The 17,911-nt window shown below is 43.1% G+C and overlaps 1 protein-coding gene across 2 annotated transcripts in view; it reads left to right on the top strand.

Moving 5' to 3' along the window:
* Window positions 1–17,911, top strand: part of ADAMTS5 (ADAM metallopeptidase with thrombospondin type 1 motif 5) — a 99,896-nt gene that overhangs the window by 75,521 nt on the left and 6,464 nt on the right. Inside the window, exons 4-8 of one of the 2 annotated variants that reach the window (XM_088481640.1) lie at window positions 254–537; window positions 1,287–1,470; window positions 6,004–6,179; window positions 7,744–7,919; window positions 10,303–10,345. In XM_088481640.1, the coding sequence (XP_088337766.1) occupies window positions 254–537; window positions 1,287–1,470; window positions 6,004–6,179; window positions 7,744–7,919; window positions 10,303–10,327 (845 nt within the window). In that variant the 3' untranslated portion in view covers window positions 10,328–10,345. Of the gene's footprint in view, window positions 1–253; window positions 538–1,286; window positions 1,471–6,003; window positions 6,180–7,743; window positions 7,920–10,302; window positions 10,346–17,911 lie in introns of those variants that run through there. The other variant, XM_088481639.1, reaches the window with a different exon arrangement.

Here is a 17,911-nt window from a genome sequence, read left to right as displayed (position 1 = left end):
TCCTGATTATGGGCCTACACAGGTGCCGTGAATCGCTGGGGCCTCACTCTCCCCCTACCAGCCTCACGCATGCAGAGCAGAAGACCCCGTGAAGACTAACATCATGAGGGTCTTTCAAAACAGATGGACCAACATTGCTGGTTCCCCCCCAAAAAAAATTACTTTGGGGCCTGTGAAAGGGTAGCTAATAGTTAATGTGAGATACTGCTTACTGTATTTCCCTGCCTTATTTTTTAAATAATCTATATTGCAGGAAACTGTTTACTAGACCAACCCAGAAATCAGGTTTTGGGACCTGAGGAGCTTCCAGGACAGAGTTATGATGCCATCCGCCAGTGCAAGCTTGCCTTTGGGCCTACGTATACTGTGTGTCCTGGGATGGATGTCTGCTCAAGGCTATGGTGTGCAGTTGTTCGCCAGGGTCAGATGGTTTGTTTGACAAAGAAACTACCAGCTGTGGAGGGAACACCATGTGGAAAGGGAAGAATCTGTCTGCATGGCAAGTGTGTTGATAAGACCAAGAAGAAATACTATTCGGTATGTGTATTACAAATTCCAACTATAACCTCAGGGAAAAAAATTACAAATTCTAGATAATCATTAGCCAAAATCAAAGTTGCTTAAGACCAATCAAAAACAATCCTCACAACAAGCTGATATTGAGCCGAATCCGTATAATATTACTGAGGTTCAATCCAAAATGAGGAAACTAGATAAGAATACTTGCAGATAGTCATGTATCTCCAGAGATTCTCTCACTTAAAGCATTGTTTGAAGTAGGGAATTTGCAATAGGTGAATGAAAGACAATTCTTAATCTGATAGCAATGGTAGGTTAGAAGTTCAGCAAAGGCAAGAATAGTGTGCCCATCTTAGAAGGATTCAGGGAAATGCCTAAAATCAAACATTCAGTGCCATATAGAACAACAATCATAAGAAGCCCAATAGCATAACATTGAATCTTAACACGTTTCGTTAAGGAACCTACAACTTCATCAGATGGAGAAATCTATGTTTTCCATTAAGGGATTGTCTGAAACAGCAACTGAAATAGTTTACATAATGGTTGAAAACAACATTTTCATTTGAGATGTCAGAGATCTTTCTGCCATGATGCACTATTAATATTATTTTGTGAAAATTTCTGCCACAACTTTGCTCTTCTGTCCTCCTGACCCCTTATCACTGAGTTTGTGATTCTATAATATCTCTGTAGTTACCTGGTTACATTGTTCCAAATGTGTTTCTATATATTCTTACTCTGATTATATTTTCTTTATATTACAGGTTTCCAGTCATGGTAATTGGGGTTCATGGGGTCCCTGGGGACAATGTTCGCGTACATGTGGAGGAGGAGTTCAGTTTGCCTATCGTCACTGTAATGACCCTGCCCCAAGAAACAGCGGTAGATACTGCACAGGGAAACGCGCCATAAACCGATCGTGTAACGTTAACTCCTGTCCCTCTAATGGTAAGAAATTTTCTTTGCAATTTGTAAGGAATAAAATGACTACAATTTAAGCTGCCCACATTTGGGCCGATCCTGCATCTTTTTGCTAATACTGTATGCCAGGGGTCTTCAACCTTGGCCCTCCAGCTGCTGTGGAACTACACATCCCAGCATGCACTGCCATAGTTTTAGCATGCTGTTATATCAAAAAGGTGGCAGTGCATGCTGGGATGTGTAGTTCCACAGCAGCTGGAGGGCCAAGGTTGAAGACCCCTGCTGTATACCATGCTCAGTGTCCAATTGGAAATGAGCGCAGTTCATGCAAATCACATTGAAGTGCAAGAACCTAGTGATACATTCTGTGTGTACAGGTCGCTTCACCATGTCATTCCGCACGTCATCTGTTGATTCCAGATTTTGCATTCCTGCTCTGTTTCATAGACCGTGGGGGCGATACAATTAAGCGTAAGGTCCTGTAAAACACTGTTACAGTACAGTACAGAAAACATTGCTTTTTTGTGCTTATGAGATGTGAGCAAAAATAAGCCAGTAACATCCTGGGAGCATAATCAACTAGCATCTAACGAGGTAGCGTAGAATAAATAAACAAGAAGATTGATAAAAGTGTATGCAAATTATTAATATTAAACTGTACAATTTAATCTTTACAGTATATATCGACTAGCATGTCTCCTGAAAATACGATTGAAAATTTTAATTAACATGCAAAAGTACAAAGCTGCAGGACAAGTACTTGTATGGATCACCAAAATCTTATGTGACTTCTAATATCTATAAAAAATGACAGTAGGGATTGCATTATTCCTTTATAATATTATACAACTGTTCCTGATGAACACTGAAGTGATTGACATCTTGACATCCCGATATAAGAGATGAACGATTCGGTTTTGCTGAAAACCGAACACACCTGAACTTTGGGCTTCCGAGTCGAACCAAGTCCCGACTCAGATCACTTTTGGGGTTTCGAGTAGAACCGAATCCTGGCTCGGGTCTTCCCGCAAGTTGGATCTCGGATCTAAAAACCGGATCTCACGTGTTTTTGATTGCATGTAAGTCCCTCCCTCGTGATTTCAGGTGCCAAAATTAGTCACAATTGACTGGAAATTACTGGGAAAGAATGTTATTGATGTTAGTAATACTATAGGAACAAAAACAGGCCCAAGTTACATAATTCCAAACCAGTGGCAGGATGCAGCAAAGCAAGAAATGTGGTCAAACCCGGAAAACACTGTTTTCGGGGGTCTGACCGCATTTCTCATAGGCATCAAGCCCCGAAATGTGATATATTCCAGGGCTTGGATGTGGTGGGCAATGCCATCTTCAGGTGTCGTTGCCCAATAACAGAGTCATAACTAGAGTTTTTGGTGCCCTGTGCCAGAAGGAGCATTGGCGCCCCCCCTATTTTTTAAATAGGGAGATAACTCACCCAAAAAAAGCCCTTGGCCTCATGGCGAAGGGCCAGGGAAGAGATAGGGAAGGCCAGGAGATGCTGGGGATAAAAGAAGAGGAAGCTACAAGTGAGAATGATAATAAACAGGAAAATTGACAGGCCCTAACTGCGCCCCCTGCCCTGCGGTGCCCTGTGCCATGGCACTGGTAGCACTACCCTAGTCATGGCCCTGCCCAATAGATGCCTATGGGCTTCCATTTGCTATGCCCCCCCCTCTGGGATTGGATCGCTCCCAGCACACCCCGTGTGGTGCGTCCTGAAAACGCCAGAGGGACTCTGGATTGTAGACCCGGAAGTCCCTCACTCACAAAGGACAGCTCTTACCGAGATTGCGGGCCTTTGCGTCTTCCGCCATGCATGCCAACATAATTAACGCCAGCATGCATGTGAACAAACCAAAACACGGGGGTCTGTGCACATCTCTACTGATCATAAGCTCTTGTGTCAGAAATAATATGCATAGATGTTACTTATTATCAGTCAGTTTAGCATATATTATTATTACCCTTTATTTATATGGCGCCACAAGTGTTCTGCAGCGCCTTACATAGTACATAGAACTAATAAGTGAACAAGACACAAGTAACTTACAGTACATTACAGTGCAGGACAAGGACACAATTATATACATTGCTGCAATAGCGATTTAATCACTCACAATAAGCAGCCGGGAGTTGGCAGTCACGTGTTAGGTGCCCTTATGGGGAGTAAAGAGTAGAAGAAAATGTAAAGAGAAGCACATGAGGGAAGAGAGCTTACATTCTAAGGGGAGGGGCAGACAGACAGGCATGACACAGAAGGGGAAGATTAGCATTATCTATATAATATTATGGGATGTAGTTATAATCTTGACAGATGGGATGCCAGTGTTTAGAATGCCAGCGCCGGAATCCCGGCAATGGCATCCCGATGGTAAGTGATGGGGTTAGGGGGAGGATTAGACTTACGGGTTAGGGTTAGACAGTAGGGAGAGGGTTAGGGTCAGGCACTAAGGGGGGAGGTTAGGTTTATGGTGCGGGGTGGGAGGTAAGATTTATGCACTAGTAGGGAGGTAAGGTTTATGCACTAGGGGGGAGGTTAGGTTTATGCTCTAGGGGGGAGGCTAGGTTTATGGTGCGGGGTGGGAGGTTAGGTTTATGCACTAGTGGGGAGGTAAGGTTTATGCACTAGGGAGGAGGTTAGGTTTATGCACTAGGGGGGAGGCTAGGTTTATGCACTAGGGAGGAGGCTAGGTTTATGCAATAGTGGGGAGGTAAGGTTTATTCACTAAGGGGGAGGCTAGGTTTATGCACTAGGGAGGAGGCTAGGTTTATGCACTAGGGAGGAGGCTAGGTTTATGCACTAGGGAGGAGGATAGGTTTATGCAATAGTGGGGAGGTAAGGTTTATGCACTAGGGGGGAGGCTAGGTTTATGCACTAGGGAGGAGGCTAGGTTTATGCAATAGTGAGGAGGTAAGGTTTATGCAATAGTGGGGAGGTAAGGTTTATGCACTAGGGGGTAGGTTAGGTTTATGCACTAGGGGGGAGGTTAGGTTTATGCAATAGTGGGGAGGTTAGATTTATGCACTAGGGGGGAGGTTAGGTTTATGCACTAGTGGGGAGGTAAGGTTTATGCACTAGGTGGGAGGTAAGGTTTATACACTAGCGGGGAGATAAGATTTATGCACTAGGGGGGAGGTTAGGTTTATGCTCTAGGGGGGAGGCTAGGTTTATGGTGCGTGGTGGGAGGTTAGGTTTATGCACTAGTGGGGAGGTAAGGATTATGCACTAGGGGGAGGATAGGTTTATGCACTAGGGGGGAGGCTAGGTTTATGCACTAGGGAGGAGGCTAGGTTTATGCACTAGGGAGGAGGCTAGGTTTATGCACTAGGGAGGAGGCTAGTTTATGCAATAGTGGGGAGGTAAGGTTTAGGAAGCAGGGAGGTAGGGGTAGGGAGAGGGGGAGGGTTAGTATACTGATGACAAGTGTTGGTATCCTAACCCTGCCGGGATGCTGGCGTCTGGGTTCTGATCACAGCGATCCCGAGCACAGACATCCTGTACCCAACCCAATATTATACAATACAGCATTGTAATTTGGAGAATGGAGACTGGAGGCATGGCCACATCACTGGGGGTTTGTGGCCGGGCTAGCGCCAGGCTTCCCATCAGGTCCATTAATCACCAATGACAGGCGCTCAGCAGTAAACGGGAGGTCCCTGGCCGTTAGGACAGATCAGTGAGTTGGGTATGTTGTATAATACTAGTACAGTATAACCACTTGGTCACATGACCCCTGCTTGAATGACTATCAAATTATCTGACAGATCACAGAAGTGTCAAAGCATAAGTGTAATAACTTTCTGTCTGGGTGTAAGTGAGATATCACAGATCCGGAGAGGGAGCGGAGCGGAGCGTGTGCTCTGTTTTCTTAATGTAAATTAAATTTCACTTTATCTGGAGATGTGAACAGTTAGGTGAAGATATCTAATATTAACAGTGCTGTGAGGGGGAGCCTGCTGTGAATGTGTCAATGTTAATAGAGAATGTTGGTAAGTCTCATTAGCTTCTACAGTCTGATTTGCAAGCAGAACCAAATTCAGATACCGGAAGATATGAGAATCATGTATCAGAGTGATTTAAAGGACAGAAAAAGCAAAACTGTAACTAAGGACGAACAAAAAAAAAACCTGATGATACAATAGAATAAATTGCATGTTTTCTTCATTTTCTGCTTATTTATCTAGCACCTTATAGAAGATAATAGCTGGAATCTAATTGGTTGCTATATGCAACATCTCCACTTCTATAAACCCGCACTTTAGTAAATAGAGCAGAATTATTTTAAAGTATTTCTCACCCTTCCTTGTGTTAGTAAATGACCGTTGTCAGGCCAGAGGAAATTTAATAGGGGTTGGCAATTTGGGCTCGATACAAATGATTGGTTCGATACTATGACTAGCCAATTACTTTTCACCTGTTCCAGTCATTAATAGCTTTAAGCACTTATAAGTAACAATGATTAACTTGTTTGAAGCATAATATGTAACAAAATTGAAAATATAAAAAAACACAACAATGGCTTTTCTTATTTTTTGAAGCCAAATCATTTCGACAGCAGCAGTGCGAGGCACGGAACGGTTATCAGACCGACGCCAAAGGCGCAAAGACCTTTGTGGAGTGGTTTCCTAAGTATGCAGGGATCCAGCCCGGAGATGTCTGTAAGCTCATATGCCAAGCAAAAGGAACAGGATACTATGTTGTCTTTTCACAAAAGGTAATGAAATATGAAATACATATTTACAGTATATACATATGTATGCCATAGGGAAATGCAAGAGGGGTTTCCAGTTATCCAGACCAGGCCAGCAGTTAAAATCATGACCACAATAGCTATATTGTATATGATTTTTACAAGAGCTGTTGCCAAAACATTCAGTATGAGGAACTGAGGTCTTGATTCAGACCCGGTCGCAAGCGCTGAGCGCTCGCAACCGGGTCAATGTTTGCCCACTGGGCATTCACACGATGGAGCCGGCTCCGTCGTGCTCATGCGCGAGACCCGGCTAGCGACGGGTGCTCCTTCACTCCGGATCTCGCACCAAAGGGGGCGAGCTGTCGATGGTGAGTGACAGCTCGCCCCGTTTGGCAGGCGTGGCCGGGGGGTGGCTTCACAAACGGAGGCGTTCCCAAGCGAACGCCTGCCGTTTGTGGGCGGCCCCACTGACATCACAAGTGATGTCAGTGGTAGAGCTTCCGGCTCTATTAGAGCCAGAAGCTCTCTGGGGCTTGCGGCCACGAGACCCTACCACAAGGGTCTCGTCGCAAGTCCGATGGTCGAGATGGTCTTGACCATCGCAACCATTAACCTGGCCGCTCGCTATAGCTGTGGGTGGTCAAAAAAAAAAAAAAACGCCCTGATTCAGAGCGAGCGCTCTTTCAGAGCCTCCGGCTCAGAATCAGGCCCTCAGCACACTATTAGCGCAACAGACTACAGCTTGTTAAGTGCTCATTATGTCCCCTCCATGGATTGGCCACACTATAAAACATATGAAAACCCTCCTCTAGAAATCTTGCGTCTGCCCCTGTAAGTAACACATGATTTCTCATATAGATGTGCAGATATACAGTATATAATGTCCATTGGAATAGAGCAAAACTTTGCTTTATAGGGAAGGTGGCGATCATTTTATTATTAAATTGATATGAGATACAATGGGCTTCTGGTATTAGAGTCTTCTTAACAGATGAGTGAACCCTAAATTAAATTAAATGTATCTATATAACTTCTCAGCTGCTCCCCGTCCATGATAGCATCCTGATCTGTGTCTCTCTCTCTGACACGCCTTTAGATCCTGATCCATGGGGATGGCTGTGAGTGGAGAAAATTATGTTTCTCCAGCAGGGATTCTGAGTGAAGCCCTGCACAGAGTAGGGAGTAAGGGACACGGGAGAAAGTTTAGGGGACACTTTAATAAAACAAATAAAAATATTTGAGTTGCTGTACTGGTTCTTTATGCTGGTCACATTCTAGTAGATAGCTTATAATGCCACTTGACACGGTCGTGAGTGGCAAAACTTTCTTGTGACTGTACCTGTACTGTCATCTTTTGCATATAATGGACATTTATTTAAAAAAAAAGAAAAATTGCCGCAGAGAGTCGCTGTGTTATACACATTGTAAGCCACTGCCTGCGAGCCTTGAATGGTCTTGAAAACTATTAATTGTTTTATAGAAAAAATAAAGTAGTTTAAAGTGCATTTAGATGGCTCCACTAACATGGAATCTGCTGTGATAATATCTCAGTATGGACATATTCTATTTTTGCTTGGCTCTGCAGGTGACCGATGGCACTGAATGTAGACCGTACAGTAATTCTGTCTGTGTCAAGGGAAAATGTGTCCGCACAGGGTGTGATGGGATTATAGGATCCAAGCTTCAGTTTGACAAATGCGGAGTTTGCGGAGGTGACAACTCCAGCTGCACTAAAGTTGTCGGCACTTTTACAACTAAAAGGTATGAAACTTTCTAAGTAAACCGAGAAATAATATAACTTGATCTTTCTGGTGAGAAGGCCACGGGCTCTCCGACTTCTGTTGGGCTGTTTGGCAAGTCCATGCAATATCATTAATATGTTTGTAGTATTACATTAACCTGCTCAGCATCCTGGTTATAGTAACAGAGATCAATTACACAGATATTGTTATTTGAACAGGAGGCAATAAGTGGAACAAAATGAGGAAAAGAGACACATTGAGCCTAATTTAGGAGTTGGAAGCAACGCAAAAAAAAAAGGTGCAAATTTGCTCCTGGCCATCTCCTATAGCAGTGGTTCCCAAACTGTGTGCCGCGGCACCCTGGGGTGCCTTGGGACACTTGCAGGGGTGACTCAGGTTGGTGGTCCAGCATCAAATCAAATTATTTATGATCATTGTAATATAAATATATGGACAAACAGAAGTGCAAACCTATCACCCACCACATAACTGAACCTAAGGATGACAGGTCAGCACAATCTACTTCACTACATTTTTTTTCTGAATTTCTCAATAACAAACATTTGCCGTAGGGGTGCCGTGAAAATAATGCTGATTCTCTAGGTCGCCGTGATTCAAATAAGTTTGGGAACCACTACCCTATAGCAATGTAATAGGTGCACATGTACAGTATATTATCTTGTATTCAGGTGTGTCCTGTTACACTGTGGCTTCAGTCATGCAAAATCAACCCCCTCGGCGTGCCAGGTCCCGGGTGACTCGGACGTGTCTAGCATCTTCCTCGCTCAAAATGTGCTTTTTATTTGCAGAAATAAAACAACTGGAAGTGACATAACTAAATTGCTAGTTATCTATCTAATCTTAGATTACCGCTGTTTATCACATATTGAAAGGATGACATAACCCCTTTAGCGAGTGGTAAAGGAATTATGCATAATTGTTAATTGAGGTCCCGATTTTCTTAACACATCCCCTAATAGATCGAGGATCTTTATCTTAAGTGGCAGAAGCTGCTGTCAGTCTATCTGTACAAGAACTGTTAGGAAACATGGACAGGAACCAGAAGGTGACATACTCTGAAAATTGTGACACCCATAATTAGTCTATAAGACATAAAACCACTGGAGAACAAGATGTCCAATGCAAGTCGGGTGTAATAATACCTGCGTGCACAGAACTAAGGGGTGCAGTGACAATCCCCTCTTTCTGCATTTTTAGCAAAAAGGGGTTATCACTTCTTCACTAAAATGTATTAAATGACAGAGATTTCTCTAGTGGCACATTCAGCCTCTCCCTGCCATAGCCAGCAATGATGGTGAAGTGTGATTGGCATTTATCAAGTCACCTAGCTCAGTGAAGATGGTACTATGTGTACCTTACCAGTTCAGCTACTGCTCCAACATCTCACGTATATGCCATGTCAGGGCCACCAGGAGGCATGATGTATAGCATCAGCGCCATAACAGGGCTTCAATGCGCCCTGTGTTAGCCTGTCGCGCACATGATGTCATTATTTCACACAGAGCGGGCGGGGCCAGCATCACTGGTAAGTACAGCACTGGCCAGAGCGTCCAGAGGGTGCTCCTATCGGCTGTAAAGGCTGCAGAGTGCACCTAAAGGACGTTTCAGTGGCTGCTGCAGCAGCAATCCTGGCTGCAGGGTGCCGTTCCAGACACCCTGCTAGCCAGAAGTAAGGGCCATGGAGCAACAATGGTGGCGCCAGCAGAGCCCTGCACTCTGTGCAGCAAAACCACTAGCTACAGCCTGGTATAGCACCAGCACTTGGCTGATCCTCTTTGGGACTTGCCTTAATACATGCTGCTGAAAATGCTTCTGGCTTTGCATCAATGATCAGCTTCTGTGGTCCGTCAGCAGGCAGGTGAGAGTGCGCCATGGCGGATGGGGTAAAGGGTCAACCGCACTGCACACTCTGTGGCGGCCAGGGATTAAAAGGGCCAACTGGGGATTTTCCTGGCATCCCAATGGGCCGATCTAGGATTAGAGCTAAATAATCTGATATTTTGTGTATATGCGGCAGATAGTTCCTTCAGGGGTCTATTTACTAAGCATGGTTAGGAGACAGAGTGAAAAGTGATAAGAAAGTGATAAGGTGCCAGCCAATCAGCTCCCAACTGTCATTTTTCAAACACAGCCTGTGAGATGACAGTTGGGAGCTGATTGGCTGGAACCTTATCACTTTCTTATCACTTTCCACTCTGTCTCCTAACACTGCTTAGTAACTAGACTCCTCAGTTTTTTATTGTAGCAAATGTAATAAGGCAGCTAGATAATGACCAATCCTCATGGGCTTTTTGTATCCACCAACTTAATAAATTTGAACACGTCCACAGCTCGGTCTATTTTGTTTTAAATATTTTTTTGATCATTGCATTTCTCCTTAGGGAATATAAGTTTAACATTTCTTAAACCCACTAAAACTACAGGACATTCTGATATCGGCTCAGAGCAGCAGGTGAGCCAGAAACCTAAACTTATCTTTGAAGAACTTCACTAGATTTGACTATTTTTAGAGGTCTCTTTTTTTTTGTCATTCAGTACTTTGCTAATAGACGTCGCTGGGAATTCTTCACATCACATTGCTCCTTATCTGCAAAGGTTCCTTTTAATCTAATGCGTTTCGCCCGTCTAGCTCACTTTAAGTTCTCAATGCGGTGGAGCTAAACAGAAGATATTAAAATGAACTTGGTAAGATACATTTGAATGCAACTTATATGGGATCTTTACCCTGCAAAACATCTCCCATCACTTGGCCATGAAAGACATTTAATTTGCTGGTGGGTTCTGATGGAGAACTGAGCGATTCTAATGTTAAATTACATTTTGAAACTGAATAGAAAGTGAATTCCTTAGCCTGCAAATTGGCCTTTACTGAATGCACTACTAGCGCCATAGACCTCTTTAAATTACTGTGGACTTCAATCCATTTTAAAGAGGCATTTAAATGTTACAGAACTCTGCTCAATAAAGCGATATAAATTGGTATAACTTACTTAGCAGTTCCAGATCTCTTAATGCTTTAAAAAACACACACACACAAATAAATAATGAAATCCAAAAAGATGGTTTGCTGTAAGGTATACTTGTACAAAGAGCTTTCTTTTGCAAATGTGAACACTTACTCTATGTAAAAAAAATAAAACGTACATTCCGTAACAAAGCATTGTACAGTACAAATTATTACATGAAAGCCCCAAGCTGGCCCACTCTCTTGGGAGACCAGGAGCCCTATTTATTAACATTATTTTTACTAAAATAAAGTGAAAAGGGGTGTTTTCACACCCTTTTCACATTATTTTAGTATCACCTATAGTTATTACAGGGCAATTGGAGTAGAATTAGTAAAATTCTACTCCAACCCCCAGTATCACTTATTTTTAGTAAAGCAGATCGCATTTCCCATAACTGTAATGGGAAATGTGATCTGGCCAAATTTACTAAAAATAAATTGTAAAAAACTACCGGGGAAAGCCCTGTGATAATAACGCCACCTGGAGGTGGCGTTATCCAGGGTCTCCCCCGGTTACCGGGCTCCCACTCTGCTCTAACGGGGAGAGCAGAGGCGGGAGCCGGTACCAGTAATCAGCTATGTGGTCTAAACAGACCGCAAGCTGATTGCTGTAAAAAAAAGAAAAAAAAAATTGAAACATTTTTTTTTTACTTACCTGACTCCAGGGACCGGTGATCGGGCCTCCGGTGATGTCTCCTCTCCGGTTAGCTGGTCTCCCATAGTGCCCTGCTGCCCGGTCATCAGGTGATCGGGCCCCAGTGCAGTATGGGAGATCACCTGATCGGGAAGCCCGGAGAAGATCACCGGAGGCCAGGAGGATGCAGCTAAGTGTAATGAAGGGAGGGGGGGTCGCGGGGGTCTGCGATCGCGGGGGGCGGGGCTTAGCATCGGTGGGGGGTAGCAGCGACGGTGGGTCGGCGCATGCGCGGGCTCTTAGTCGCGGTATTTTTTCCGAAAATACAGCTGCTAGAGTGCAGATGGGATCCGCAGGGACAGAGCTTTATCACAAGCTCTGTCCCTGCAAGGGATTTATAGTAAATCCCTGTGATATTGCCTGAATTCGCAATGCGAATTCACTCGGTTATATCACACTACAATCCGCATTCAATATGCGGATTGTAGTAAATAGAGCCCCAGGAGAGCCCATGAAATTCAGGACTCTCCTGGACGTTCTGGAATAATTGGTAAGTATGCAGTAGATTCAATATTTGACCGACTATTGGTGGGTTTACAGATTTCCAGTCCCACTGTAAGAACTTGATTAGTTGATCGTGTTGGTAAATTCTGACCTGTCCAGTCGCATTTCATTGTATTTTTTTCTCTCCCTTCTGCTACAAATATCTATAACGGCCTCCAAACCTCTTAGACAGTGTCTAAAACAAAAAGCTAAAATGGTAAAGCATGATAGTTTGTTTGCTTTAACGTAACTGGTCATTGGCATGTGAGTGAATCAGGCAATGTGCAGGCTGTATAGGGTATATTTCTTAACTGGCATACTACAGGTTAATCACATCTGTACACAAAAAACTTCTGAGCTGCCCTAGAGTGGTAAAAGATGCAACTCAGTTTCCTTTCCTTAAAGAACAGGAGAGAGAGTGTGCTGAGTTAAATAAGAGCACATCAATTGTTTTAGATAAACTAATGGGCATTTATGAATTGTAAACAAAATAGCTGCAACTTGGCAAGTAGAGCATTTTACATCCTGGTAATTCACATTATTTTCTGCTTTATACATAACAAGACATAATTCTGGTTTATGAAACTGGTTTATGAAAACAGCCTGCTCCTGCTTTATGCAGTTGCTGTTCTGGCTGGAAATGCGTGAGTTACAGTAAGAAGAATAAACGCTCTATTGACAATTTACAAGCACCCGTTACATTCAGTTTAAGTTATGTTTTTCCACTAAATACTGCTTGGTTATTCCTCATTTATGTTTTAAATAAACTGTGGTAATGAGGACATCAGGACTTTATTACATTTGTTACTATGTTACTTGCTTTTCTTACTTTGGTAAAGAATTAAATGCACCTATAAAAAATCATATAAAGGGGCTTTGAGGCCAAGAACAAATTAAAGAATCCCCCTTTAAATGTCCTTTTGTCTTCCTTTGCATCTAGTGTTAAATCAGGTTCTGTAAAATGAAATGAAGTTTTTGCATGTGCCAGTGAAATGCGTTGCCTCACCTGCATTCAGCTATTAATGTCCCTGATGAAACCAGTTTCTCACAAAAAACATGGCAAATTTTGCACCCCCACAGGCTCTGCTATTTTTATTTACAAATTCCAGTCTGTTTAAAGTCAGGTGCATTGATGCAAAAATAGCCATCCAATGTCACTAAACATAATTGTAGATGTCACAAAACGTAAATGTAGGCCTGAAATGTGCACTTTTGGAAGTGCGTTACTGTTGGACATCTTGGACAGGATGTGTCTGTGGCAAGTGTTGGGGGCGTGGTGACATGATTCGCATCATCGTTGCCATGAATTGTTCCATATGATTGGACCAATATGGTGTGCTGTCCAACAAATTGTGTCATCACCCTCCAGCCATGCCCACTTCACTGGGGAAGTGGGAGGATCCAGGAGAGGCCATTCTGTAAGAGTAGGCACATATGATATATACTCATTTATAAATAAATTATCAGCTTCTGCACACCCTAAGCTATGTCCATATGTGTTACTGCCCATATAAAAGGCCATACGGTAAACTCTCTTTATCAATAGGCTATAGTTTCATTTAACTACAACAGAAATTGGACATTAGAGGACAAGCTTTCATATAGACTATTTTGGGAAAAACATGAGGTGGTGGAAATGTAATTAGAGATATTTTGCTCTGTTGAGAAAGGGAAATGCTATTTTTAAGGCACGGTGCCTAAAACAAAGTTCTTGCTTCAAACATTTGGCTACTGATGTAGGGAGGGAAGGAATCATTTATTTCCAGACTTACAGCCCAGGAGTTGCACTGCAGATTTAGCAGGAAACAAAATAGCTGATGTACTCACAGATACCGAGCAGGCAAAGTCTGCTGGTCTTCTAATCTCAACCACTTGGACATATTATTAACATGTAGATGGATTTACTAAGATATAGCATTAAATTAAACTGCCCACTACATACAATCATAAGAAAGCGGCCTATCAAGTTCCTAGAAACTAGGAATATTAATGGTAAGTCTTGTGTTCCTAGCAAAAGCAGTTGACATTGCAATATTATGGTACAATTACATGGAAAATATACCCCGCTTCCTAATGAGACTTGGCACACAAGAATATTACAGTATATAGCATTTATTTATTTGGTTTATTTGGCAAGCTGTATTTTTCATAGTATATAAGAAGAAACTTGAATGGTACCTTTTGAGGGAATATGGAAGGCGGTATCACTGGGCTCCATAGCAAAGTTAGGGTTATACATACATACTACCATTCCAGAAACAGGATGCACCAAGCATCGCATTTTACATGCACTGAATCACACCACAGAACGCATGAATAGCGGCGTTTAGTAAAGACGTATGCTCGTACGGGATGTAGTTATGAGACCGGCGGCCTCTCAATCCTGACACTACAATCCCGGTAGGGGATTTAACATAGGCGTCGAAATCGTGACGCCTATGTTAATCCTGATGCCGGGTCCCTGACAGGACGCTGGACTGATCATCCAGAGCTGGAGGTAAGTATCGATGTAGCCGGGGATGGGGGGGGGGTTAAGTTTAGGGACCCCCAGGGGGACTTGGAGTTAGGCACCCCCCTAGGGAGGGTTAGGCTTGGGGAAGGGGGGGGTTAGGTTTAGGCACTAGGGGGGAGTTTAGGGTTAGGGACCCCCTCCCCAGGAGGGTTAGGTTCAGGGTGCGTGGAGGGGTGTTAGGTTTAGGCACTGATGGGGGGAGGTTAGGGTTAGGCACTTGGAATGGAGGTTATTGTTAGGCACCCCTAAAGGAGTGTTAGGGGGGGAGAGGGTAGGGTTAGATTACATACCTCTGCTGTCGGGAGTTCCTCCGCGTTGGGCTAGCACTGTCGGGATTTGAACCGGCGCTAAACAGCCACCGGCATTTCAATCCCATTCCGCTTGTATAATTGTGGCTAGAATTGCAAAGGACACCTCTTCCAGTAAGATTCCAATAAGGTTTATGGCCCGAGAGTCCTATTCCGTATGTGTGGCCAATGCAGTGGACACTGGGAGGGATCCGATTGCATCCCTCACAGGGATCTATGTGGAAAGAAGCCCATAGCCTTCTATTAGTCAACTATCTCAGGCTTAAGCTCCAGAAAGTTATGCTTTCCAGAGCTTGTTGCAAATGGGGAATGTGGTCAAACTTCTGGCAACATCATTTGCAAAGGTTTGATCGCATTTTTGGTGTTGATGCATCCCGCTCCAGGCCTCTAGCTTTGTACTCAGAAATGCAGAGGATGGCGTCTACTGAGCAAGTGCATATTCGGTACATGCCCAGTGAAGTCTGGCTCTGCCCTTCGGAGCATGCTCCCTGCAGATGGTAATCTTGCCATCACACATTTCCTTATGGAAGTAACATTGCACCTCCCAACATTAGGAATCTTGGAATTGGGACAAGACACAAGGCCATGGCATGGTGGGCAAGCCTAACACTTATGAAGTGCTCAGATGCTTCCCCACCTAAAACAAAAAAACCCACTTTTTTGCAGCAGAAGCTGGAGAGGAATGCTGTACCTCCAAGTTCAAACCATCTTATTCCGTGCAAATCGGATCTTTCCAACCAAAATCGGGACAATTGGGAAGTGTTGAACTTGTAACAGGCTTGTATCTCAAGCATCCTCTGGCTACCATGTCTTAGTAATAACATACCTCCCAGCAATGAATGGGTGTCACATGCACGTACCACTGGTTCATGCGGCAATGAAAGGTTAGCAGGAGGGCCACTGGACAGAAATCATATGGGTCAACCTACCGCTTTTCAGCACTAGCCTCACCCTTGGGGGCATGGTGTACTACAACCATGCCCTTCCATAATTTTGCTATGCTCCCTGCCTCGATCTGTCCACCTCCAATGTTGGGAGGTATATAATGTTTTTTTATACATGTTTGGTAGAAGTGTATTAAATCCTTCTCTCGACCTGGCTTACAGAAATAACTTAAGCATCCTGTAGAAAAGCCATGATGGTTTTGGAAATCATTTCTGGATGCACTATCAGCAAGGTAGCAGTATGCTTCACACAGATAAACAGACTCCACTTTCTGGAATTAGTATTGCTTATGTTAGACAAAAGCCTTTCATATTAAACTGGTGATCTGTTCGAAATTAGGTTTGAAGAGGCCTTTGGTGCATTTATCCACTACTGTTCTTGTCAGAAGATGCAGTTTTTTGGCACCCTACAATTTATCTATTAGTTACTTAATTTCCCCATAGAAGAGCATTCTGCTTGTGCATTCTGAGATAAGATTATTCAGTATTTCACTCCGCTTTTAGGCTTTGACTAATATGATCACTGCCAGAGAAGTGGGCTACACGTAAAAAACAATGCAATAACAAATATCAGGTTTGGCTTATGAATATGAAACAAATGTGTTTTAAAGGGAAAATGATCTATGTTATTCTTCCCTAAAGGACAATAGTCATTTGGTTGTGCATTAAATAGATGTTTGTGGATTCAGAGAGAAATTGTGAGATGCTCAATGATGTCACTGGCTCCAAGTGAATTCATTGACTGTATGAATAACATTTTTCTTTCTGGTCTATGGGGGAGATGTATCAAATCTTGGAGGGAGATAAAGTGGAAAGAGATAAAGTACCAATCAATCACCTTCTGTCACTTTACAGGCTGTGGGGTCTATTTACTAAGCAGTGTTAAGAGACAGAGTGAAAAGTGATATGGAAGTGATAAGGTGCCAGCCAATCAGCTCCCAACTGTCATTTTTCAAACACAGCCTGTGAGATGACAGTTGGGAGCTGATTGACTGGCACCTTATCACAGACTTATCACTTTTCACTCTGTCTCCTAACACTGCTTAGTAAATAGACCCGTGTTTGAAAAATGACAGGAGCTGATTGGTTGCTACTTTATATCTCTCCAAGAATGAATACATCTCCCCCTATAGAATGGCAGCCTCTACTTATTTGTATTACTCATTCCTAGTGAATTGGAGCCATTTCATAAATACTATTACAGATCACAAAATGGCTGCCCCAACTCTTATGTAGGTAGCAGAGGAAAACAGACCAACATCATCACCTACTTTTAGAATTGTGGGTCCTGAAAGCAAAGCCGTAACTAGACTTTTTGGTGCCCTGTGCCAGAGAGAGCATTGGCACCCTTCCCCCCCATTTTTTTTAAATAGGGACATAAGAAGTGCACCTAAAAAAGAGCCATAACCTCATGTGGAAGGGCCAGGGAAGAAATAGGGGAGCCCTGGAGATGCTTTGGATAAAAGAAGAGGAAGCTACAAGTGAGAATGATAATAAACAGGAAAATTGACAGGCCCAAACAGCGCCCCCCTGCCCTGCGGTGCCCAGTCCCATGGCACAGGTCGCACTACTCTAGTTACAGCCCTGCCTGAAAGGTTAGGGGTTTATCTGAAAGTGGGTCTAGGTTTGATGGACTGGGCCGGATGGGCAGCAGACATCATTATGCCCAGATTTGCACTATTAAATGCAGCCTGTCTTTCCATTTTATTTGCGGGCAAACATTCAGCGAGTTACGCAGACATAAGTTATTCTTTAGAAAACATCATTTTAAATACTATTCTAAAGAAATGATTTATATGATTTAAAAAAAAAAAAAAACCTGATATATCTAAAATGAGATTGAAGTAGATGTATTATTTAGAAGTCATCTTTCCTATAAAATTCAAAGGCTACCACTAAAAGCATTCCTTTCATGCCAAAAGCTTTCATAAGTTAAATCAGCCGCTCTTTAAGATCTGACTAAGTCCTGATTCTACAATATGTCCTATATGCTAAAAGCATCAACATGAGCTGCACTGTAAACTCTTTTACCATTTTGTAAC

This window comes from Taudactylus pleione, unplaced genomic scaffold (assembly GCF_031769625.1).
Source record: "Taudactylus pleione unplaced genomic scaffold, aTauple2 ptg000276l, whole genome shotgun sequence".
Classification (NCBI taxonomy): Eukaryota; Metazoa; Chordata; class Amphibia; order Anura; family Myobatrachidae; genus Taudactylus; species Taudactylus pleione.
This window is presented reverse-complemented; position numbering and strand designations above follow the sequence as displayed.